Source organism: Lycorma delicatula, chromosome 4 (assembly GCF_047948215.1).
Source record: "Lycorma delicatula isolate Av1 chromosome 4, ASM4794821v1, whole genome shotgun sequence".
Lineage (NCBI taxonomy): Eukaryota > Metazoa > Arthropoda > Insecta > Hemiptera > Fulgoridae > Lycorma > Lycorma delicatula.
Window position 1 is genome coordinate 114,910,405 of NC_134458.1, and position 26,265 is coordinate 114,936,669.

The 26,265-nt window shown below is 31.6% G+C and overlaps 1 protein-coding gene across 2 annotated transcripts in view; it reads right to left on the bottom strand.

Annotated features, from left to right (window-relative positions):
* The window catches only part of Mrgn1 (Mahogunin ring finger 1), a 66,969-nt gene that overhangs the window by 23,209 nt on the left and 17,495 nt on the right, over window positions 1-26,265 (bottom strand). For both annotated transcript variants that reach the window (XR_012756161.1, XM_075363968.1), the window contains exons 6-10: window positions 25,155-25,391; window positions 20,594-20,745; window positions 14,971-15,058; window positions 11,533-11,718; window positions 2,936-3,107 (exon numbers count right to left, since the gene is read on the bottom strand). Coding sequence is in view for 1 of the 2 variants with exons in the window: in XM_075363968.1 (XP_075220083.1) it covers window positions 2,936-3,107; window positions 11,533-11,718; window positions 14,971-15,058; window positions 20,594-20,745; window positions 25,155-25,391 (835 nt within the window). In the remaining variant the exon portion in view is untranslated. The remainder of the gene's footprint in view (window positions 1-2,935; window positions 3,108-11,532; window positions 11,719-14,970; window positions 15,059-20,593; window positions 20,746-25,154; window positions 25,392-26,265) is intronic.

A 26,265-nucleotide genomic window follows, 5' to 3' on the forward strand; every position in this document is an offset into this window, starting at 1 on the left:
ATAATCACTGGGAGCCAAATCATGACTTTATGGGGGATGGATAAAAAACTCCCACTTGGCATCGATTGCATACTACGGTATACAGACGAGCATTGTCATGAAAAAAAACTATGCCTGAACTCAGCATGCAGTGTTGTTTGTTCGACCTTACAGAAACATAAAGTACCATTGTCTTATCATACTGTCACTCATTATATTCCCTCCATATACTGCACAAAGTTCACGATGATGAGTTTTAGCAGCTGACAAGTTTTTTCCATGAAGGAAGGCGGGATTTTCTGACAGCAGCCATTTCAAAACCGAGTTTTACAGGAATGAACAACCAAGTGAGCAATATCTCCAATAACATTACTAGAACTGCACTGAACTGGGCTATTCAACTGTGCAAAGATAGAATCGCTACTCCCACTCATTTGCACAATATCAAGGACCGGAAGTTAATTTCCGAATAGCCCTCGTATACATTAATATAAATCATTATTAAAAGGGATAAAATAATAAAGCAATAAAAAATGCATAATAAAAGTTAGACATGAAAAAATATGCAAAGTAAGTACAGATTAAATCATAAGATATAAAATACCTGTGACTGCATAATAAAATATGCTGAAAAGTTTAGGGGAATGGCCCACATATACATTTCTGGGTTCTTATATTAAAAGAAAGATTGCATCAAGACAAGATTCTCAGAGTAGGTAAATGTTTTATTGGTAGGCGAGTTACAGAAAAAAAGAAATTGTCCCAGCATCAGTCTAGAAGGACCAAAGGAAACTATGAGAAAACAATGGTCAGAGCAGTGCCAAAATATGATATTAAAAATGAAAAATCTTAAAAAGTAAAAATGTTTCTTTAAGCCCATTTTAATAAATAAATAAATATTCCACAAAATATATTAAGTAACAATAAATAAAGAACAAAATAATCTATCTTGAAGGCCTTGATCAAAGTCATTTCAGTTCAAATTAATTATTTGTGATCTACATGTTTCAATGAAAAACAGAAGTTTATTTTTAAAAAGTTAAGTGATAAAATGTCTCAGATTTTATATATTGGGAATTTATGAAAAATGACAATGAAATGAGTACAAAGTCATTTTCTGAATGCCAAAGTATTGGTGTCTGTAAAGATGGATTTTTCTTTTTTCTTTTGAGAAACATGTTAGTAATCTATTATGTATTGGGAAACACGATTACACAGACACAAAAAATTATGACTTTTAGAGCTTCAGGATATACTTCAAATGGTAGTAAAAATTTCAACAATTTAGCTTGGTTAGTTAGTGGCATATTATATAGCACATTAAAAATATGTTAGATGAGATGGAAATGTAACAAAGATTTCTTAAAAAGAATGCTGTATCATGTATTTATTTACGAGGCATATTCAAAAAATAAGGGCTGTTTGGTCATTACAAAAAATTAATTCATACGAAAAGGTTTTTACTCACAGTTTTAGTTTACTACATATCTACTTCACTTATCCACATAATCGTCATTCAGTTCTAAGGACTTTTCATAACGCTGTACCAGTTTCTCTAACCCCTCTGCATAGAAGTTTGCCACCTGGGAATTAAACCGGTTGACAACAGCTGTCTTGAGTTCATCATTTTCAAACCGTTGTCCACCAAGCCACTTTTCAAATGCAAGAGGAAGTAGTCGCTAGATGCAAGGTAAGGACTATATGGAGGGTGGTCAAAAAATGAAAATCTTGAATTTTCTTCTTGGTTAAGGCAGCGGTGTGAGGACACACGTTCTCATGAAGGAGGATTACGCCAGACAACAGTTTCCTGCGACGTCAATTTTGGATCGCACGTCTCAGTTTGGTAAGCATTTCGCAGTACACATCAGCTGTAATTGTTGATCATTTTAGTTGATTCCATGAAATCAACTAAAATGATGCCCTTTTCGTCCCAAAAAATTGTAGCCAATATTTTTTGACTATGAGTATGAAGATTGGGAACTTGAATGGCGCCACTGCATCGACTATTTTGATTCTGCATTGATGTAGGATATCCATATCTTTTGCACATAACAATTTGGGAAAACAAATCATCTCCATCTTGTCAATAGCGGTCCAAAAACGCTTGTCCACTGCACATTCTTTGATCTTTGTGTTGGTCGGTGAGCATTTTTGGTACCTACTTTACACACAATTTGTGATATTTGAGCTTTTCTGTTACAATCGTGTAGACAGAGGTGCGTCCAACATGAAGAAATTCATCAGCCAGAGCACTAATCATCAATTGTCGATCACATCACAGTTTTTGGTTCACTATTCAATGATTTCATCAGTCTGAATACCGGGCCAGCCACTCCGCTCTTCGTCACAAACAATTGTGCGGCCAGTCTCAACACCACTGTCTAATCTTTCCTTCACTCATTACTGTAGGTCCATACAATAGGCACAACTCTCAATGAATTTTAGCAGCTGAAGATCCTTTTGCACACAAAAATAGAATCACAGCAAGCACTTTACAACTGGCAGGAGAAACGATTGTCACAGACATTGTGATCTGCATTCACCGGCAAGCAAACAATTACAGAATCAAAACAACTGCAGTGGCTTCATAAATAGCAGACAGATGGCCCTACATGTGGGACGCTGTGCTCAGACCTGCTAATATTTAAATATTAGCCAACAGCCCTTACTTTATGAATATGCCTCGTACATTAAACATACACATATTAATCACAGTACATACAGCTTAAACTATAAAATAATTAAAAAGGCAACTTGGCCTGAAGTATCTAAATGTGTATTATACATTCAAAATATATTAGTATATGTAGCTGCACACTAATGAACAGGCTACAGCTCACTCCTGCAGATCTCAACTAAGTAAACAAGCAACAGGTACCCAGCGGATTTATAAGTTACTCATTTAGTGGTAATGGCTAATATCATAAAACATGTAAGAAGTATTTTTTGTAGCTACCAGGTGACAATGATGTGGTTACTTCATCATTTGACACCTCAACTTTTAACTGCAGTTCTTCATCATCAATATCAGCAGGAGGGGAAGGTGTTGGTCTCACTGGAGATTCTGTACTGGTTGCAGCATCCAATAATGGTGATAATTTCTCAGCCTCACTATCAATATCTTCAGGCTGTCATTACAAAAACACAATTATGATTGAGAAGTAAACTATTACTAACAGATTAACTTTATATTAAATATGCTATAAGATCCACCTTTACACAACTTTAATTGATGAAAACATTGTTTCCACATCTTGTAAATTTATCAAGGAAAGTAAAGAATTTTTCTATTTTGTAATTTTAAGTAACACTTAAAATTTTAAGTTCACTTCTAATTTAATTAAATTAGAAATTTTTAGTAACACTTCTAATTTTAAGTTAACTGTAAAACCCATATTGGCTAAACTATGATTTTAATTAAATACTTATTAAAAAAATGATTTGAATTACTAATTTACTTACCAATTAGTTAATATTACCTTTTTATTTGGTAAGGATGTAATTTTTTTTTTTTATTATGCAAAATATTACAATAAACTACAATTGTTTATATTCATACTTCATAAAAAAAATAATAAATAAAATTGTACAGTACCTCTATAGAAAAATCTCCTACACTGAAAACTCAGTTTAAATTTCAGAAAAAGTGGTATGTCGTTAATTAATTACCATAATTTACAATGAGTATTAATTTATATAAATTTGATTAATTAGTGCTTAAAAGTTAACAGACTGAAAAATAATATCTTTAAAGTATCTTGTAAACAGGTTAAAAATGTATAGTTCAGGTAAATACTTCAGCAGGTCATATTATTAGTGTTGAGGGCAAGGGTTCTCTATAAGAAGCCTGAATCTGTTTCCAGATGTGGTACTTAAAGAAAAAATGTTGCAGTGCACATCTGAACTGGCCAAAACACTGCTCTCATTCTGAAAAAAAGTTATCCCAAACTCTTTTGAGGAATTAAGGAAAAGGTAGATAACTGCTGCTTTATGGGATTTTCAAGCACTACTTTGGGGGACGGGTTTAGTCTCGTTTTGCAATCCCAATGCGAATAGATAATTCATTTTTCTTAATTTCTTTTTCCTTGACTCTTCCCTCTTTGGTGGTGTTCTGTGGGTCTAAATACCCTGCTAAGAATGGTGGGAATTAAAAAAAAAACTACAAAAACAAAAACTATCTTAGGTAAAAAACAAAACCCAGTTTTCTTATGTCCATATGGACATAGAAATTTTTTAAATGTTACATATAAAGAACACTGTTCCATTTATAATGAATCTAACAGAAAATGTTATTAAAAAACAGTAAACCATATCAGCAAAAACAAGCAACTAAGCAGCAAACTCTATATGGTTTAGTGAAAAATGAACAAAATAAATGGAAAATATTTTATACATCATTAGTTCCATTATTAATATGAATGAAAGAAAGGTTCATTCAATAATTAAATAGACAAATGGCAACAACAGAAACACTATTTAAAACAATACACTCAAACTGTCTGATATTCAATTTGGCACATCTGATATCAGCTGTACAAAAAGATTTTCATTATTATGACCCCTTTTTTTTATTATTTCAAAATGTTGGCTCCACATGTGTACAATGGATAAGATGGATGGATGTGCACTGCTAATATGCGTACAATGGAAGAACAATGAGTCCTAACTGAAAAGAGTATAAAACTGGTTGAAATTCACTTACAGATGTTAAAACAGTATGATAAAAAGTATATTAATTGTGAAAATTTTTATAAGTGGACTGAACAGTTTAAATCAGACAGATGCCACCAATTTTCACAACAAATGAAAAATTTGTTGTAATTTTCACAACCAATGTAAGTTTCAACTGACGCATTGCAAAATCACACTAATGATCTTATTTGTAAGGAGAGATGCTTACAAATGTTGGAAATTGCTGAAATTTTTAGTACGAATATCAGTACCATTCATTCCATTATCAATAATAAGCTGAATTATGGCAAAATATGTTTAAGGGGGTTCCAAGACAGTTCATTCAAAATCACATTTGTATGGTACTTAACACATTCACTGCTGAGTTTTTTCTCTACTTACCTGATGTGCTGATTTTTTTTTTAATGAATTACTAGTAGATATAACTAGTTGTTTTTTTCAGTCTACAATTATCGGAATCGTAATAATATGCAATGATGCCACATGTGTTGTAATCAGCAAGCGGCATATGACTGCTACAGTTATGCAATCTACCCATAAACACTGCTTGTTGGGATATATTTTTTCATTTGTTCTAGGATATTATTCAATGGTTTTAAAATGTACAGTATATTCTGCCACAGCAATGTTAGGCAGTCTTTTTAGGTTATAATTTACTGAAATTATAGATAATTTCCAAAAAGTTTCAATACACTGACATTGAAATTTTTCCTTTTCTGAGTAATAGTTTTTGGTTTGTAATAAGATTATAAAAATATTAGAGGATAAATGGTAATTAATTTTCATATTTTACAATATACATATTGACTATACTTTGTAAAATTTAGAAAATTTTTTTAGTCACAAATTAGGGCCAAAAAATATTACGTCAAACTCAAATTTCATAAAATGTAAACAAAACTATGATTAAATAATTTTATAAGAAAAATTAGGTTTTTCATAATTTATTATGATACAGCTCCAATAAAAAAAAGTTTCATTTATTTTCAAAGAATTTTTATAAAAGAAAAAAATTTTTTTTTCTTGTGGGTGCAAAACGAATTGCATCATTAGCACTCATACACAATATTTATATAATAAAAATTAATTTAAAAAAAAATTAACCTAAATATTACATAAAAGCAATATAAACATAGAACAGATGGAAAATGCCCATGTTGTATGTTAAAAACAAAACAAAACTACCATCTGGCATACACCAAACTGCATAAACAGATGAAAAATGTTGTATGAATAATCAAATTTTTGAATCAACATGTATGGCCTTAAGAAACTGTAAGAATTTTGATAACATGGTCAGACTGTTAAGTAAAATATTTCTGTTAGCCCCATTTAAATTTCTGATGCAGTGCTGCATAAGATGCAGTCCACTGGTATGTGCTGTACCGTCAGCTGGCAGTCGCAGAAGACATAAACATGTGCATCAGTCTGAGTGATCAGATATCCATGAGTGAGCCTAGTATGATCTATTAACAAACAGCAAATAATAATCTACTTACAATGGTTATTCCTACATGAAGAGCTCTAAGGTGACAGCGTCCTTCACTGAATGAAGTTTATTATGGATGGTAGTATTCCATTAACTCTGCCACTCATCACAAACCACATTCTTCAGAAAACAGAAAAGATCATTCGAAACAACACGATAAGTGAAAGGAGGCTGCGAACAAGTATCTTTTGTCACACCATCAGCACATTCATTGCCTGAAATTCCAATATGGCCAGGGATCCAGCAGCTCACAGTTATATTACATTGACTCATTTCAGAGATGAGACTTTATATCAGATAACAGGGTGTCTGGAGTAAATATCACTAATAGTGGCTTGCAGAGCACTCATGGAATCTGAACAGACAAATACGTGTTGGAATGTTGGGCTAAGTATATTTAAGGCTTTATAATTTCAAACAGCTCTGTGACGAAAACACTGTTGAATACTGGAAGGTCAAACATGTATGTCCTATTGCCAACCACAAAAGCACAACTAACAGAATTATCATGTCTAGAGCTGTCTGTATAAACTATAGCATCTAGATTCACGCTATTTACAATATTAAAAAATCTGTTTTGTAAGAACACAGCCATAGTCTAACTAGGAATGGACCAGAGCTGTAGAAGCACAACATGAATGCATGATCTGCTCCCCAACAAGTATTAGAACTCAGCATGTTTAACATTTTTAGACATTTTACCTTCAGCTCCTTCAAACGTGTTACCCACTTCAGTCATTGGTCAAACCACAATCGAAAAATCTAGCCCGCATGCATGTTTCAACTGGTTCACCATACAAAAACACTTAATGTTCCCTCAACCAGGAAAAGCAAATGAATTTCATTTTTTTCTGGGGGAAAACATGAATCCAGTTGATTTACACCATGACCCTAAGCGGGTTACTGTGTTTGGAACACTCTCTCTTGGCAGTAGCTTAAGTTCTACATGCAATGTAAACAGAAAAATCATTTACAAATAATGAACATAACATGTTTTCTCACACAATTTGTCATACTATTTATGGATATGGCAAACAAAGTAACACTTGGACACTTCCATGTGATAATCAGTTTTCTAGTAGAAAATTTCCTTGGTTATCGTTGTCTCAACTTGAACGGACTGATATTATTGAGGAAACCCCTGATGAATTCAAGGTGATTCCCTTGTATACCACATTCATGAAGTGTGTTTAGGATTCCTCTTTTCCATGCCGTATTGTACACCTTCTGCAAATGAAAAAATACAGCAACCAGGTGTAGGGGAAGTAAAAGACGTTTTAAATAATAGCTTCCATGCAACTACATGATCAATAGACGATCTATCTTAGTGGAAACGGGGGGGGTAATTACAGTATTTCTCTCAAGGTACTAAACTAGACATCAGTTTACCATTCGTTCCATCACCTTGCACAAGGTACTGGTTAAGGAGGTAGGACAATAACTTAAGGGATATGATTTATTTTTACCAGGTTTCAGTACGGGAATCACCAGTGCTTCTGACCAAGAATCTGGAATTAACTGGTCAGAGAATATTCTATTATAAATTCACAAAAGATGTAATGCAGTATCTGGGAGATGTGATAACATACTGAACTTGATATTATCATTTCTGGAGAAAGTGTCATGAAAATTATTCAAGGCATACCTTAGGACATTAAAAGAAAAGGGTATGTTTAATTAATTTCCTATGTCTCCAATCATGAACGGGATATTTTCTACCTGCAACTTATATCTCACAAATAATATGATGATTAAGTGAAACTAACCTAAATGGTCTTTCAAACGTGTTCACCACATCAATTGGTGTGGTAACAAGGATTCAACTGCTTTCCAATCCAATCAATTGCGGTGACTGCATACCAATTCACACATGTCCCGAACCTTTCTCCAATCAATGATGAAGTCATTTGAGAAATGGTATGGATATAATCACCCATGATTACTGTTTCGTACACCAAAACACTTGACAGCAAACAGCCCTTGCATTGCAGAAGGCACAGAGCAATTCAGTCATAGGTCTTCGATTGAAATTACATAATGCCCAGTGCCGACTCAGTGCATTCCTGCAGTTTCATCTCACCAAAGAACAGCAGGCCACCTTGGCTTTCCTAATGTTAAAGGGATAAATTCATTTACATTGTCAAGCATCAGGTGTGTAAACTTAACCAGTTGATGGATAGCACTACTACTCTTGTCATATTGGCAAAAGGAATCTTTGTATCTGATCCAATTAGCTTTCCCAACCAGCCATCTGCATGGCTGACTCTGAGGTAATTAATTATTACTGACTGACTGAGATAACAACCAGTCTGTGATCACTTCCAAAAAGGTTTTTAGAAATGCATCAGGTAAGAAGTGGGAATAGGTTTGCTGAACAAAATGACATGAACATGATGAAGAGCTCCATGAATAGTGATGGGCAATGAAATCATCAATTATTACGCAGGGTAAAGGAATCTGTTAAAACAGACTAGGCAGATCATACTCACTTATATCAGAATTTGGTGGAAGATATAAGTTGCAGATATTCATTCTAAAAGGCGCCAATCTCTTCACTAAGACTGCAGGATGTTTGTCACTAACAGAATATGGCCAGCTAATATGATTTTCCTTGAGGAAAACAGCCACACCTTCATGTCCTTGCCCTCAGTTTGATGGTCTCATCATTCGCAGACATAACCATAAAAAGATACATCACACTGTGACAGAGGCAACTCTCCTGCAGACACAGTATTAAAAGAATTTCTTCCTTTACAAGGATTTCAATATCCTCACGGTGAGAACGGAGACCACAAACATTCCATTGAATAATATTTGCAGCCATAGAAATACTTTTTTCCTGTTAAAATAAAAACGCTGCATGCAGATTGCTTATCAAATCATATCTGATTTCTCTCTTTGGATTTTATGACCTTTAAGAAGTGCTTTGATTCTTCGAGCACTTCATCTGCCACCATATCTTCGTAAAAGGCTCAACATGGTGAAGGGGATTAGGAAGTCTGGGAGGATGGTATACCATACCCGGTGGTGATGTTTTAATAGATCTTGGTTAGATGATGACAGTGATCTTTGTTATTTGCTGCGTAATTGGTGCATCCCAACCCCATAGGGTAAGACAACCCGCCTAGTGACATTCCGGTCGCCACCCCCCCCCTGTTCCTTGTTCTGTTAGGCTTTAACGGGAGTCATCTATTGCCCTCTGACTCTTTACATCTCATAGTAATAAGCCTGACCTCGTTGGGATGCCACCGATGCAAATGCCTCGGTAGACATTTGCATTGGTGATTAAATAACTCAGCTTATTGCATTCGCTGTAGGCTTCATCCGGGCATCTTGAATGTCCTACATCGTCATCCTCTGAACTAGTTAACCGAGCTCGCGGAAGTGTGAACCCCGTGCCTAGATGCCTAGTTCTACTTATTTTGAGTCAATTTTGTAAATGTCTTGTAATTCGAGGCAAATTATACACAACATACCACCAAAAATGTTGATTGCAACAACAAAATTTAGTCCTAGTTCCCTTAATAAACAGCTTGATTTAATAAACCCCTGACTTAGGTTAATTTACGGACTCCGGTCTGGTCTACCAGGGAAAGGCATAACTGGTGCAGCAAAAACCTGCTATGCTCATAAACCACCACCAGTTTTTCCAGCAGAAGTTATTTTCTTGCCAGTACTAAATACTGTAATAGCAGCCGTGAGGGACTTCATTGGTCTGATAAAGCTTCTACCAGTTTGTTCAGTTCTTTGCAAGATCTGCATTCATTCTCTTTTTGAATATTAAAAAAGAGAGCCTGAACAAAACTTGCACCTGATTGTACAACTTCATCATGCTGAGGGATTTTCTGTATTCCAGACAAGCCACAGGAAAGGAAACTAACTGTTCACTACGATCTTGAGAATAGCTTTTTCTTCTTTGTAAATGAAACATTCTCGAGACCTTGCTGAGTGTGGACCTTTACAATTTGCACAATTTTCTACCTCAGTGCATGTGATGTCATTCTGTCCCATACAGCCACAACGTGCATAGACCATGTTCTTTTGTGCAACCATCTTTGTTTTGACAAAAACCCTGACAGGCCTGGAAGCAGCATCTGAGGTTAGATATTTAAATGGTCACAAATGGGTAGGAAGATAACCAACTTTTATATTGACAGGAATGGTCAGGCTTTAAAAAGTTAGAACGAAGATGTTGATTCATCAACAACAATCTCCTTTGTTAATATTTTTTGTCACTAATAAGTTAAAATTAAGCATTTTATAAATAAATAAAAATATAACAAAATTTTTAAAAAATGCACTAATCTTTTCTGTAAAACTATCTCCAAGAAGCTGCAAAAACAATCTATGTTAACAAAGCTGTACTAGTATAACACAACGAAATAGTAACCAAGAACTACACAACCAAACTGAAGAATCCTTTCTCCGTGTTAATACACAATAACAAAACCTTTACTGATTGCTGGAAAAGTGGGAGAAAATAGAAGAATGCTTATCATTGACAGGAATTACATGGAGTAATTCCCAGAGTGTGTGAGCCGCTACCTCACACACTACATGACTAAGTAGCGTCTCACACACATGGAGTAATTCCCTCTCTATAATGCCACTATGGCATCATCAGCACTGAATGCGTTAAAGAATGGCTTTTAGCAGAAGGTAGTGTTTTTTTTAGATCACATAATAATTTGTGATGAAACTCAGGATTAACATTTTAAGCCAGAATCTAAAAATCAGGGTATGGAAAGGAACATCGGAATTCAACCACCAGATAAAAAAATTTAAAACTTACGTGTTAGAAGATAAAGTGATGGTAACAATGTTTTGAGACTATAAAGACTCAATCTATTGTGATTATTTGGAAGACCAATGTACAATCAATTCCGGGTATTATTGTGAAAGGATAAAAAATGAAGTGAAACCCCCATAATATGGAGGAAATGTCCTGGTTCTCTCTCAAAAGGTGTAATTGTTCTTAATGATAAACATCTATCCCCATACCACTCAAAAGACATGTGAAGCTTTCAAACATTGGGTTGTTGAGTTGTTGCCTCACATCCACCTTACAATTTCAACTCGCATTATCATATTTTTTTGTGTGGTCTCTCAAAGAGTTTTTATGTGGCAGTGAGTTCAGCAATAATAAGCAGATCAAGAATATGATACAATTTCTTAGATACAGAGATGGCAATTCTTTACTGCTGAAATAAGAAAGCTCATAGAAAAGTGTGAAATGTGCCTACATGTACCTGGGGATTATGTTGAAAAGTAGATTAGTTTCATTGCTATTGAATGAATAATTTTTTTATAATCATTTGTCGCATTAGTTACTGAACGACCTTGATAATATAAAACTTTAAATAGCAACAAACCTCATCTTGGTTGTTTGCATTAGTTTCATTTACAATGCGTACAGTATCACGTTGCCTTAATAATGCTGTCTTATCCCTGCTACGTCTAGCAACTAAAAGTGGTGAATTAGCTCTCTCTTTATTTTCTGAACGAACTTTACCACCAGCACTGTCAGCACCTCGTGATAACAGAACAGACATCCTGAACTGAAATGAAAAATATATGTTTGTAAAATAATATGTTTGTTAAAAGGTAGAATTTCAGTTGCATTTGTAATTTAATAACAGTGAGTTATTAAATTACAAATTTCTCACCGTTATTAAATTACAAATGAATAATATCATGATCCTTAATAGTGTTATTTTACACACATTACAAATACATATCTAATTTTAAATTATTTTATTTATAAGAAAACTATTACTTTATAATATGAAAGTTCCATGGTTGCATAGTTTTTACAACTACTTATAATGAATAACAGATGTTAACAGTTAAGACCAATGTCTTTAATGTATGTTATCAGAATAATAATACTGTTTTCTATTTCTGCACTTAATTGCTTATTTTTATATTCTACTGTGTTGATGGCACAAATATATAGTAAGTACTCTGTGGTTTTTTCATGAACGATTTGTTTCTATCCTTTGTGAGAGAATGTTTTTTAGATTACTTCTTTATAAAGAAAATTTAATAAAAGGAGACTGTCTTCAGTTTAACTGACTCTTATTTTTATATATGTCCAAATATTCAGATTAATTTTTTATTTGGAAGAGGAAGTTCTTCTTACAGTTCTATTATAAATTTTTCCATATAACTTACATGAAAGATTTTTATATTAAAAATTACATTGTCATAGGCCTGTTTATTTTTTCAACCTCTGACGGGCTATAAAAAAAAAGACACATTGACATAACAATATGATTTTATTACTAAAAGTTGAGTAGTATCGACCTTATTTTTCTACATAATCACCAAAGCAATTTAGGCATTTATAGTATCATACACCAGCTTTCCGATGCCCCCTTCAAAGAAATTTGCTGCCAGCAAGGTGTCTTGACAGTCTCCTTAATAGGGGCAAAGTGTTTTCCAAACCTTCAATTCCTGAAAGAGGTGAAAATTGCTAGGTACTAGATCTAGACAATACAGTGGAAGGTCAAAAACTTCCCATGCTTGAGAAGGTCTTGCATCATGATGGCACAGTGTGGTTGTGCATTGTCGTGAACCAAAACCATTCTGGATGAGAGCATGCCTCTTCGTTTGTTCTGGATTGCTCTGCAGAGACGATAAATTTCACAACAAACTTCCTTTGTTATTGTTGTTGTCTCCTTAAAGTCCACCAACAAGAAACCTTTATGGTCTTAAAAAACTGTTGCCATTGTTTTCCTGTTGCTCAGTGTTTGTTTTTCATCTTGTTTGAATAAGTGTGCATCCGCTGCTTAGAAACTGTTCTTTGGTTTCTAGACTGTCATACTGGATCCAAGTCTCATTGCCAGCAATGTTAGACTTTAAAACTCTTCTTCCTCATTATCATAACATGTGAGAAACATTAAGGATGACGCCGTTCGTTGCGTTTTATGATTGTCACTCAACATTTTTGAAACCCAATATGTACACAGTTTCTGGTATCCTAGGTCTTTAGTCACAATTGTGTACAGAGATGACCTCCAAATTTCTGGGATTTCTGCGGAAAGTTCACTTATTGAAAAAAACCTCCATTTGTCGGGAACAAAACCATCAACATGCTCAACAGACGTAAAGTAGCAACATTCATGTGTCCTTGCCCACCTTCATCATGGACATATATTTGATCTCCTTTAAATTTCCTACACCATTCCCATACACTACAATCACTCATAAAGTTTTCATTATACATTAGGTTCATTCTGCGACGGATTTCAACAGCGCCACAAATCTGGACATTATCTTTGGATTGCTCCAAGCAAACTGCAGAGAATTTCCAAGTAGTACTCCTTATTGACCATACAACCTGACAGCAAGAACTAATGATACACTAAGTTGTTGAAATTGAAGAACACTTTGTCAGAACCTTCACATTCAATCAAACTTTACTAGTTTTTTCCAGTCTTTGCTCTTCAGGAAGGTTCCATTAGGATGATTGAGCAACATTATCAACAACCTCTCTGATAGTGATTCGGTGATTGCCTATAATCATTTTCTTTATTTTACTGACATTGCCAATTGTTGAGGTACTTGGAAATCCAGGGTGCTCTGACATCTTCACCACCTTAACGATCCTCTTGAAAATGTTTTTACCAATTGTAAACGCTTGTTTTATTCATAGAAGAATCACCAAAAGCAACATTCAACATTTCGAATGCGATGCTGCACTTTATTCCATTCTCAAAGCAAAATTGAATGCAAACTCTTGTTCCATTTTTCCATAAGTTAAAAATTGCCAACCATACTAATATATGTAACCTTTTTGACAGCCAAAAATAAACTAAGCATCCAATAAGATTACTAAAGGTAAATATACATTAGGGAAAAGTTTACCAACACAAAAAAAAATTGTGACAAAGATTCCGCTAATCGTTTTTATAAATTCTTGTATTTTTAATTATCAATGCTTACTACTGGATTATAACATTGTATTGATATACAGCAGAACAATATATTTTTTTTTTGAAAAAGAGAGAAAAGTTATAAATATTATGGTAAAAAAAAATATATATATTACTGCTTTCCATAGAACTTTAGACCATTCTCAGTAGCACTCATTTGACTTTCTGACAAAATGGCTTTCTATCCTTCAAGAAAATGATAAAACTAAAAATATAAAATAAAACTATTTAAATACTACACTTCAAAAATCTATAAATTTTTTGAAGCTGGTGTCAAATTAAGGGTTACTGGTTAGTTTATTTTTAATTCTGACCCAATTTTCTTCTACCTAATAAATTTAATAAAGAAATGAAAAGATTTTTTGTCAGTTTTATTTAATTTGGTTTTAATGGAATAAAACTTCTTGTAATTCTGCCATTAATATTTTCATGTTCATTAACACAATAAAAAAAATAAAAAGAAAAGTTATAATATTTTTTAGAAAAATAATTCTTATACATTTTAGTAATACTTCATATTCTACCCGCTTAATTACTTCTGTGTACAAACATCAGTGCAATTTTGATTACTATATTTATACTCCTTTTCAAACTTGTACCAATATTTAAAAAATCCTCCACTTAAGGAGTTCAGATTTCCATTAAAATATTTAACACATTCAAAGTCAATTAATTAACTGACACATAGAAATAAATATTTCCTTTTAATAAAAAGGAAATAACAGAGAATTCTTCTACAGTTAGTTTTGTATAACATTATAGCAATCACTATGAATTAAAAAGTTTGAAATATGAAAAAGATATCTAAAATATACTAATAAAAGAATAAAAAAGGTAATAGCAATTGAAAAAAAAAAATTGTAATTTATCAACCTCTGGTGTAGGACAAGCCACTTCTGGTTCATAATCTTCAGGACTGCCGACCACTTTAACTGGCTTAGGAACACGTTCTAAACTGGATCTGTAAAATAATCACATTGCATTAAAAAGAACACAATTATAAAAAATACATTCAATTTACTATATAGACATTAGTAATTTAGTTTATATATTATCTTCTCTGTAAGGCTATACACAGTTCTGCTCCAGAAATAAATACTTTTAACAACAACATTTATTTTATTAGTAATTATTACAGTACACCCTCTTGATTGTCCATCTTGCAATTAACTGACCCCCTAACTGATTTTATTCTGACTTCGCACCACATTATGTCTGAAATTCCTAAATCAGCAGATTAACAAGCAAAATTCAGTTTGAAGTGAAAGGAAATACCAATAATATTAATAAGAAATTTTCAACCTAATTTATTTACTGACAAAAGGTTGAGCTGTGTAGTAATGCTTTAAACATGTCTAATATTTTATAGGTTTATGGTATTTTGCATGGATGCATATATGTTTTGTTAATCAAGAAGTTCATTAGAACTTCACCGTTAAGAGTTCACAGAACTGGACTCTTATAATAGAAACATTGTATTTCAGTTCAATTAGATTTGTAATAAAGAATACTTTTAAAAAAATAACTTAAATATTCTTAGACAACATTTTTCTAGCGTATGATGAACTGCAGAACTCAAATATGTTACTTTTTCCTCAAAAAGATGGGTTTATGAATTGCGCTGCTAGGTAACAGTACTTTGCAGTACTAGGTAGCATACAAAAACTTAATGTACTTGAAATAATAAAATTTAAAAGAAAATATACTACAGCTTGTTTTAACAGTAAATGCTCTTATGTAAATGAAAGTACTGAAGATATGAAACAATTTTTTTAATTCCCATTACTTCATTAACAAAAAATAAAATATTAGTATACAAGAGATTATAGCTGTTAATAAAACACAAAAAATACTAACAGTAGGAAAGTGTTGCAAATGTGGCAACAATGATTTGTTACATAAAACAGAAATAAATTTGATTGGTAAAAGTTTTATTCTATATTACAACTATTTGAACGAATTGATGGTGAAATAAAAAAAGAAAGTTCATTTAATAATAATTTTTTTTTGTCTTCAATCATTTGACTGGTTTGATGTAGCTCTCCAAGATTCCCTATCTAGTGCTAGTCGTTTCATTTCAGTATACCCTCTACATCCTACATCCCTAACAATTTGTTTTACATATTCCAAACGTGGCCTGCCTACACAATTTTTCCCTTCTACCTGTCCTTCCAATATTAAAGCGACTATTCCAGGATGCCTTAGTATGTGGCCCATAAGTCTGTTTCTTCTTTTAACTATATTTTTCCAAATGCTTCTTTCTTCATCTACTTGCCGCAATACCTCTTTCATTTGTCACTTTATCCACCCATCTGATTTTTAACATTCTCCTATAGCACCACATTTCAAAAGCTTCTAATCTTTTCTTCTCAGATACTCCGATTGTCCAAGTTTCACTTCCATATAAAGCGACAAACATACACTTTCAAAAATCTTTTCCTGACATTTAAATTAATTTTTGATGTAAACAAATTATATTTCTTACTGAAGGCTCATTTAGCTTGTGCTATTCGGCATTTTATATTGCTCCTGCTTCGTCCATCTTTAGTAATTCTACTTCCCAAATAAAAAAATTCTAATAATATAAATAATAATAATAATATAAAAAGTGTGTCCACAGATAAGATAAAAATCTAGGGTTACAATTTCAAAGGAATAAGTGCAATATTACATCACAGATCTTTGATTCGTGAAGGTCATTACTAGTTTTATTAAAACAGGGAAAATATGGTATGAAGTGAATGATATGACTATCAACAAAAAAAATTGGCCAAGAAATTTAAAAAATGTATATTTGTTTGTTCTAGAAAGGCAATAAATTATAATAATAAATCCATAAGATAACAATCAGTAATTCATAAAAAAAAATAAAAGAATAATCTAACAAAATGCAGTGATATCCAAAAAATTACAATGAAATTGTAAACCATATGGTAAGAGTAATGCAGATATCATTTCTTTCACGCAAAAAACAAAGATTTCTGTAATATAAATAAAACTGTTTTTAACAAAATGATGCTGATATAAAAAATGTAAGACACTAAATTCTGTTATTAATTTAGGATTTTGTTTAAAAAAATGCATGTTAAACATATGTAATAGACAATAGATATACAATAATAGATAATAAACAATGTTTAAGCGTTCCATATAATAAGCAAAAAATAGAAAAATTTGTTACAAAACTGTTACTGGTCCGATTTCATTTATATGTAATACACATCACATTTACAGAAATAATACAATTCTTATGATTATTTGTTGTTTAATAAATGAAATCAGGTCGGCGAGAGTTTTGCAACAAATGTTTCTATTTTTGCTTATTATATGGGACACTTGTTAATCTATTATTGTCTATTAAATATATTTAACATATTTTTTTTTTAAACAAAATTCTAAATTAATAAAAGATTTTGATAATAGAAATGTAGTGTCTTAACTTTTTTGATATCAGTCATCATTTTGTTAAAAACAGTTTTATTTATATTATTGTTTTTTGGCCAGAAGAAATGATGTCTGCGAAACTCTTACCATACAGTTTACAATTTCATTGTAATTTTTTTTTTTTGATTTCATAATTTGCAATGGCAGATAAATATCAAAATAAAAAGAACATGACCTGATCTTAGAAGAAAAAACCTATAGCCAAGTGTGTTAACAGATAATACTTTTGATAGAATTTAGGATAAGAAAAATCACAGTTAGTTAATGAGAAAAATAAAATAAGATTTGGATTTTTAAAACTTGTATTGAAAAGGGAAAGCAGAAGTTTTCTGTAACCCTGAGAAAAATTTTAAAACTGCTCAGACATCGGCCAAGGAAGAAGCTGATATGAAACAGTATTTGCAGCAACTAACGGCAGGTGAATGAAAAGTACCACCCATAGATATGCTTATTAAATATAATGGTATTACTTTCAAACCAAGTGAAAGACAGTTGTGATGCTTGGATGCATGGAATGTGAATATTCAAAGAGAACAGAGTGTAAATTTTTAAAGTGTAGACACATTTAGACAAAATTAAATGAAACACTTGTTTCTAAGACCATGAATGGTATTTGAAACATACAGTTAGTATAATCACCACAGCTATGCAAATAATTTTTTATTAAAATATAAATTACTTATGTTAAAATGGTGTGCAAGGTTTTTTGTGATTCACTGATGAAGATGATGAAATATGATTTGATTTTTATAAAAATACATTAAAAAATTACACATTTTAATATATAGTACTGAATTTCAGATCTTTATGGAAATAAAGGTAGCTGTTTTGTCAGCAGTGTTATATGTGATACTACTGTAGGTGCATTTCTTAAGCAGTTAAGAAATCTACTGTGTATAACTGAATAATGTATTTTTGATCAGTGTAACTTTCTTTCTTTTTCCTGTTTAGCCTCCGGTAACTACCGTTTAGATAATACTTCAGAGGATGAATGAGGATGATATGTATGAGTGTAAATGAAGTGTAGTCTTGTACATTCTCAGTTTGACTATTCCTGAGATGTGTGGTTAATTGAAACCCAACCACCAAAGAACACCGGTATCCACGAACTAGCATTCAAATCCATGTAAAAATAACTGGCTTTACTAGGACTTTAACGCTGGAACTCTCGGCTTCCAAATCAGCTGATTCAGGAAGACGCGTTCACCACTAGACCAACCCGGTGGGTCTTGATCAGTGTAACTGACTTATTTTATCTAATGTTTGTCAAATTTAGTGAGTTTGTGATTTTCATAGAAGTCATGCCTGGATTTTCTGTGTTTAATATTATAATTATTATTTTCATTAAAACAGCTAAAATATAAAGCTAGCTAGTTTACAGAAAACAAGTGCAGACACAAAAATATACCTATTGCTAATTAGTATAATCTTTGAAATCTAGTATATAAAAAACAAAATATGTAGTCCTTAGATATCAATAAAATGCAAAATAATAGTATTTAAGATGGGTACAATTGTATACCTAATTTGTCAAGATGGGCCTTTGAAACAATACTGACAAAATATCTGGGAATTGGTTCTCTACAATGTATGTAACATCTTTATCTTATGTAGAAGGCAAGATTAAAAAAAAAAAAATTGAATTTTTTAATTATAAGATTAACTCTTCTATACTGACATGCCTTCTTCAAGATAATTTCTCAGAGATGAGAAACACTTATGGCAGGCAAATTCCAAAACATCTGTGGAAAGCAACTTAGTTCACTTTGTGACTTTTTTCTTTTTTTCATCTATAGACACAAAACATTCTCCTTTTACTGGTCTCTTAATCAGGTGGGAACAAGAAAATGTCGCCAGGTGTCAAATCTGGAGAATACAGAGGCTGCGCATCAATTTGTTATTTTTTGCTAAAATAATGGACATTTAATAATAGTCATTGCAAAATTAGTTTTTGCAATTTTGCTTTTGTTGAAAATTCAACAATCCTTTAACAAGTTTTGCAGCTACTCGTTCCACACCCACAATGTCAGTAAAAATTATTCGTATAAACCATAATTGATTTCCACCTCTTCAGCAACTCTTCTAATAATCATATCAAAATGTTGATTACAATGTCCTTCAATTGTTTTATATGTTGGACGTATAACTCCTACATAGTCTTCACAGCCTTCTTGAAACTGTTTGTACCACTCATAAATTCATGGTGCAGACATAAAATCCTTGTCAAAAGCTTTCTCTAACATCTTCTAACTTCATTACACTTTATTGTAAGTTTAACACAAAATTTAATATAGATCCTTTGTCCATCATTTTCAAACTAAATAATACTCCTAATAATAAAATACATCCAAATAACTTGGCAGCCAAATCTGAACTACACATCTAATATAGCTGAAAATGATATATGGATAGACAGTGCTGCCATCATATGGGAAAAAGATGAACTCTATCAAAACAACACAGCACGCAGAATTTAAAAAGTTCTCATTATATTTTGATCACACATCATGCATCTAATTATACATAATACAAGATATTATATCTGTTGTGGTCCTGTTTTTATGAGAAAATAGCGAAATCAATGTAAAGATTTTATTATATGAAAACTTGAATAAAATTTATATGAGTAGGTAAATGTGTGTTCGGTTTATCAAATTAACTTTTAGCACAGTTTAATTTGTACAGTCCTGATGCTATATATTTCCCTGTATTAAATTCAGAATAGATCAGGCTGACAAAGGTGTATTAATTAGGCAATTCAGCATACATCAAAAAGCTGTTTTTGCTACTGATTCATCTATCACTCTATAGCTTTTAATCACATGTTGATTGGGAATTTTCTTGTAATTTTATAAGTAGGCGGGTTTTTATCTTGAACAAGGAAAAATGTCCAACTTCCTTATTTCACTAAGTGAGCACAATTTGCCTTTAAATAATATAATGTAACAAGGAATTACGTTTTTTTATAACAGATTTAACATATTTACAAGCTAAGTAAATAAAGATAAATTTTATAATAAATTACTTTTAAAGTAAAAAAAAAACAACATACCTGTTTAGCACATCAGCAGCTTGTACTGAAGAATCAGGATCAGAAGTTTCAGTGGGATCAAGTGGAATAACAGCAGTACGTAAGCAAGGACCATTAAGGGCTTCAATTAATGAAACTGGTTCATAACCTGCAGGTATATTCTCGCAACTACCCTATTATGATAAAAAATTATGTTACCCAAGAAACAATAAAAAAAATATCAATAAACATTTAATCCACTAATTTTCATAAACATTTTACCTTTTCAATGAAAAAAAAAAAATGAAACAGAAAACTAAAGGTAATTTTTATTACCTTTATTATCTCATATTTAAAATATGAATTTAAAAAATCTGAAACTTAATATAAACTAAAAATGTAAACCAAACAAATTTTATAATAAAACATTTTTAATAAAAAAAAAAAAATACTCGTAAATTAATCTTTATAAATGAATATTAACACAATTAACAAATTTTCTTGACCTCACAATTACAAAAAAAGCCAACAAAGTGGACTTTGAATTTTCAAACATATATTTATATAGAAAAATAGCAATGACAACTTTTATTCATAACATTTCAAATGACCCAATCTCAAATAAACTATCTGCTTCTAAAAGTATATAATTTACAGACTATTCAATGAACCCATATCACTAGATCACAACACTTATAAATACCTATCATACACAAATATAGTAACACATTCATACACCTCTATATAAAATAAATAAAAATAACATTACATACATTAACGAAAACTAAACAAGAATACTGTTCAAATTTTAAAAAAATCTGGACACAATGTACCTTTCAGAACAACAAACATAAATCATTTTACACAATATAATCACCAACAAAATTACACCCTGTAAATAATAACTAAATTGTTTAGAATACACAATGTTCTACACATTAGCCAAACAGGTAAAAGCTGTAAATAAAGATTTAATGAACATTGGAAAGAACTCTAGAGCAACATAAAGACAACAAACATTTGCAAAATTTTAATATTAAGTATTATTTATATATTATATTTTATTATTATTTACATATATTGTTAACAAGACCAGTATAATGGACCTGGGTAACGAATTCCTTCCAATTAAGAAAGTATGAGAAAATAATAATGAAAGCAATCCAGAAGGCAACTAAAAGGGATTCTTTACTCAGGCTAACAGGTCTTTTTAACAATCTGTTCTTAGTAATACTGTAAATGGCACACCTCCAACAACTGTTGTTCGACAAGAAGGGTTATCAGACCAAATAGGAATTTATGGAAAAATGTAAGGGCGTGGAAAAGGTAATTCTCATGCTTCAACAGGGTATGGTTCTTCAAGTCAAGGTATATAAATATTGTTTGATCCAGTGAGGCATTAGTCAGTATTAAGTGAGTATGAACTGAGTGCCACGAGGCTGTGTTCAACGCTATTGTGAGACAAAGTTTAGTAATAACGAATAAATTGTACGTTGCAAGTATTCTACTGCAAATAAAGGGTGAATGCAGGAAACTGTTTAGTTGAGTTACTGGTAGACAATAAAGAAAGTGACAGTAATTTAATACTGTCACTTTCAAAATTCATTCATAAAGTATAGAGTGGTTTTATTGTAAACAGCAAAGATATGTGAAGAAAATGGAATTGAATGAACTTGTCTACCTTATGTTGTAGTTAATGCAATATTAAGTGTCACTATTAGTAGTCATTGTAATGTCTTTAGTCAACTGGACTGTATTCTGGTTTTTATGATTTAACTATCATTAAACAAATCTATCCTTATTTGAAAAACTATTTTGTATGTCATTTATTCACTATTATTATTATTGTTGCTGTTACTACTATTCTTACTATTATTATTTAATATGTTCTTAGACTAATAAGTTGTAATTATATATAAACATTATTAGTTGTAGTCTCTCAATATCCTGGTCAAGCCACAAACACACAACAATATATATAATTTTTTGAAAATTCAAAAAATAAAAATTCAAGAAATAACCACCAAAACATATCCAGTAATGGCAGTGGGGTGACGTTGATATTACAAATTTTATGCTTGTTAAAGAGTGTTTATGTTTTCTAAATTTTTAAGTTTTAATTACTTTTTTGATGTAATTATAAAATTGTGTACAGACTGATGATGCAGGATCCTGTGAAAGTGTCGGCTTTCACAGGATCCCGCATCATACTGTATTTTGGTGGTTAAGTTATTTTTTTAATATATATATATTTAAAATTTTCAGTGTTGATATGACGAAGGCAACTGCTAAATTGCACATTTATGATTTAGTGGTTTTTCTAAATCCTATAATACTTATTATCACTACACCTACAGTTACGTACAATACATGAGGTAATTTATAAGAGTTTTAGTCTTGAAATAATGGACAAAGGATCTGTATTAAATTTTGTGTTAAACTTTTAATAAAGTGTAGTGAAGTTACAAGATGTCAGAGAAAGCTTTTGGCAAAGATTTTATGTCGGCACCAAGAATTTATGAGTGGTACAACATTTGACAATGAGTTGACATTGTGATCAATATTTTGAAATCATTATTAAAAGAGTTGCGGAAGAGATGGAAATCGGTTCATGTGAAGCAATTTTTACAGATGTTGTGGTGTGAAATGAGTAACTGCAAAACTTGTTCAAGCACTGTTGAATTTTCAACACAAGCAACATCGCAAAAACTAATTTTGTAATGACTATGAATTAAATGTCTCACAACAGATAACAAAACATAGGTAAATAATTACGATATGAAATGAAGGTCCAGTCATCCTAGTGGAAGTTTCCTGAAGAATGAAGATTAAAAACAGCATAAAAAAGCAAAATAAAAACTTAAAAATTTAGAAAACATGTTATAATAATACAACTCCACTGGCATTACTGGATGTGTTTTGGTGGTCAGTTATTTTTTGAATTTCATTAGGACAGAAATAATTTTATATATTTAAATTTCAAATAATAATTATTATATATATATATATATATATATGTATGTGTGTGTGTGTGTGTGTGAGTAGTTTGTGTGAAAAATAGCAGTAACTGCTCTCATTGCTATTATTCAACTGCAGTCTAGAAATGGTAATGAGAGAATGGCTCAAAAAATGCTCCTAAGACCAAAAATAGGTCGAAAATTGCTGACGACTTGGCACTGCTAGCAACAATATCAACGAAGCTAAATCACAGATAATAGAACTTCAAAACATTGCAAATAAAATTGGCTTCAAAATATCATTCGAAAAAACAGAAATTATGCCCCCAAAACAAACAACATTAAAAGAAGTAAACATAAATGGTAATAAAATCAAAATAGTAACCAAATTTAATTACCTCTAAGAAATAATAACAAACAACCTAAATGAAAAAACCTCAATTTAAATAAGAAGAAACAAGCTAAAGCTCAAACATTAACCTGGTATATTTACAATCAAAAATGCCTATCAATAAATGTATAAATAAGACACTACAACATAGTTATAAAACCAGAAGCTACTCATGCATCAGAAACACTCTTCCACCTGAACGAACAATCAAAGACAGACTCCAGAAAGTCCTAAGAAGAATTGGAAGAACCTACATCAGTAAAAACTACCAGAGAGATGGACAGTGATGGATGATTGTGCCCAACAAAGTTGTGTAGAGTTAGAACCCATCACTCATAACATGCATTAAGAGGAGGAGACTACGATTCTTTGGACATACAAGAGGATGCAAGATTTGAGGCTTCTGAAACAGCTAGAACAGTACAATCAGACTCAAAAAACAGCAAGACAGGATGCAGATTGATCAGAGAAATAAGAGAGGATCTGAAGGAAATTGGACTTACACCAGAAGACATCACAGATAAGACAAAATTAAACAAGAAAATCAAGAACAAAAACACTCACCAAAAAAATTCAGAACAGGAACATTTTTAACACTAGAAAGGGCACAAAGATCAGAACCTATGAAGAAAAAGTACTGGGAGGATCGCAAGGCCCAAACAGTCCCATCGAACAGACATGGATAATGGACTGACTAAAGTGATCCTATGCAGTCATAAAAGATAATAATTATAACAATAAAAAGATTAGAACTTAATACACTTGAATACTATAAAATATTAACACACAACAATGCTATATTATATGACAATGCTCAATTTTTCACTTCCGATTCAAACAATTCCTATTAGTCCTTATACTTTTGTTTATACTTACTTTTCATTAACTTTTTTTTTACAAAACAAATCCGTAGACAAACCTGTTTCATGTCACAAAACAATACTTTTAAGATTACAGTATTATAAACTGAAAACACAGATAATGAAACAAACTACGTTAATAAAACTGTTACCAACATAGAATAAGTACCAACATAATAAAAAGATAAAAATATTTTTTTTCAGTACTTAATATAGAGTTTAATTTAAAAAAATCTTCATGAAATATAAAAATTCTCAAAAAATAATAATAATCTGAAGTTGTTTAGAAAGGAAAATAAGGCAATTAGATAAATTCAGTAGTAATACAAATTTGCATCATAAATATTCACTTAAGTCATAGGTTAACATTATAAATTTAAGTTAGAGAATTTTACCTCAGGTGGTGGAATAGTTGGCAACTGTGAACTGGCTTTTTGCAAAGCTCTTATTTGTAAAAGAGCTCTAAAGGGAGCACGGCATATTGGACAGTTATTAGCTTGGTAACGTAATGAATCGGCACATGAATTACACAAGCACAAATGTCTACATGGTAATATTAATGTATCACGTACATCGCATATACAAATAACACACTCTGAACCATTATCTTCAGTTTCTTCATCACTAGCAGTCTAAAACAAAAAACTGTATCAGAGAAAGTGTAACATAACATACTAAAAGTAGATTATTATAGACTTCATAATAATAAACTATGTTCTTTTATTTCTTAAACTTTTAATTTGAGTACAGATTGTTCAAAACTTCCATCGTCTAAACCATATGCAGTAGTCAGGGATTTTGAAGTCTAATGCTCTTAAAAATTTCAATTCTTAATTCCTGAACAGGTATAACAAGTGCTAGAGCGACATTAGGTTTCAGTGTAAGGAAATATTCTAAAGACGCAAAGTATAATCACACTTGTGGAATAACCTTCATTTTCATCAAATTTGGTTACAAATGATTTACAGTTGGAAAAAATCTTCAGTGAGACAAGGTTTTAAACCCAATTCAGATGATATAGTAACTAAATCATTGGACAACCAGACAATTTGTGTGATACGAGTATCAAGCTAGAAACATGTAGGGCTGTGTAGTTTATTTTGAAAACTGACTGACAAGAAGAATCAAGGAAATTTTTTATACAGACAGTAGCATGCACATTAGTCCAAACACAGATGTTACTTAATAAAAAGTAACTTTATTTAGAGAAAAAATCATACCTGTACAATTTGTGAATATCTAATAATTAATATGTCCTCCTTGATTCTTAATCACTTCACATACACGATTTGGCACTGATTCAACAAGTTATTACATTTTTTTTTAATTTTCTTTATCATGAAACCACACCAATATTATTGCTTTAATGAGGTGAATTTTTGCAGTAAAATCCATTTTTCGGTCATTTTTTGATGCCCAAAATTTTCAGTTAAGTTTAAGTCTGGGGAGTGATATATTTTCTTCCGATGCTTTTCTAACATATGGAACACTTTCTCCCTGAACATA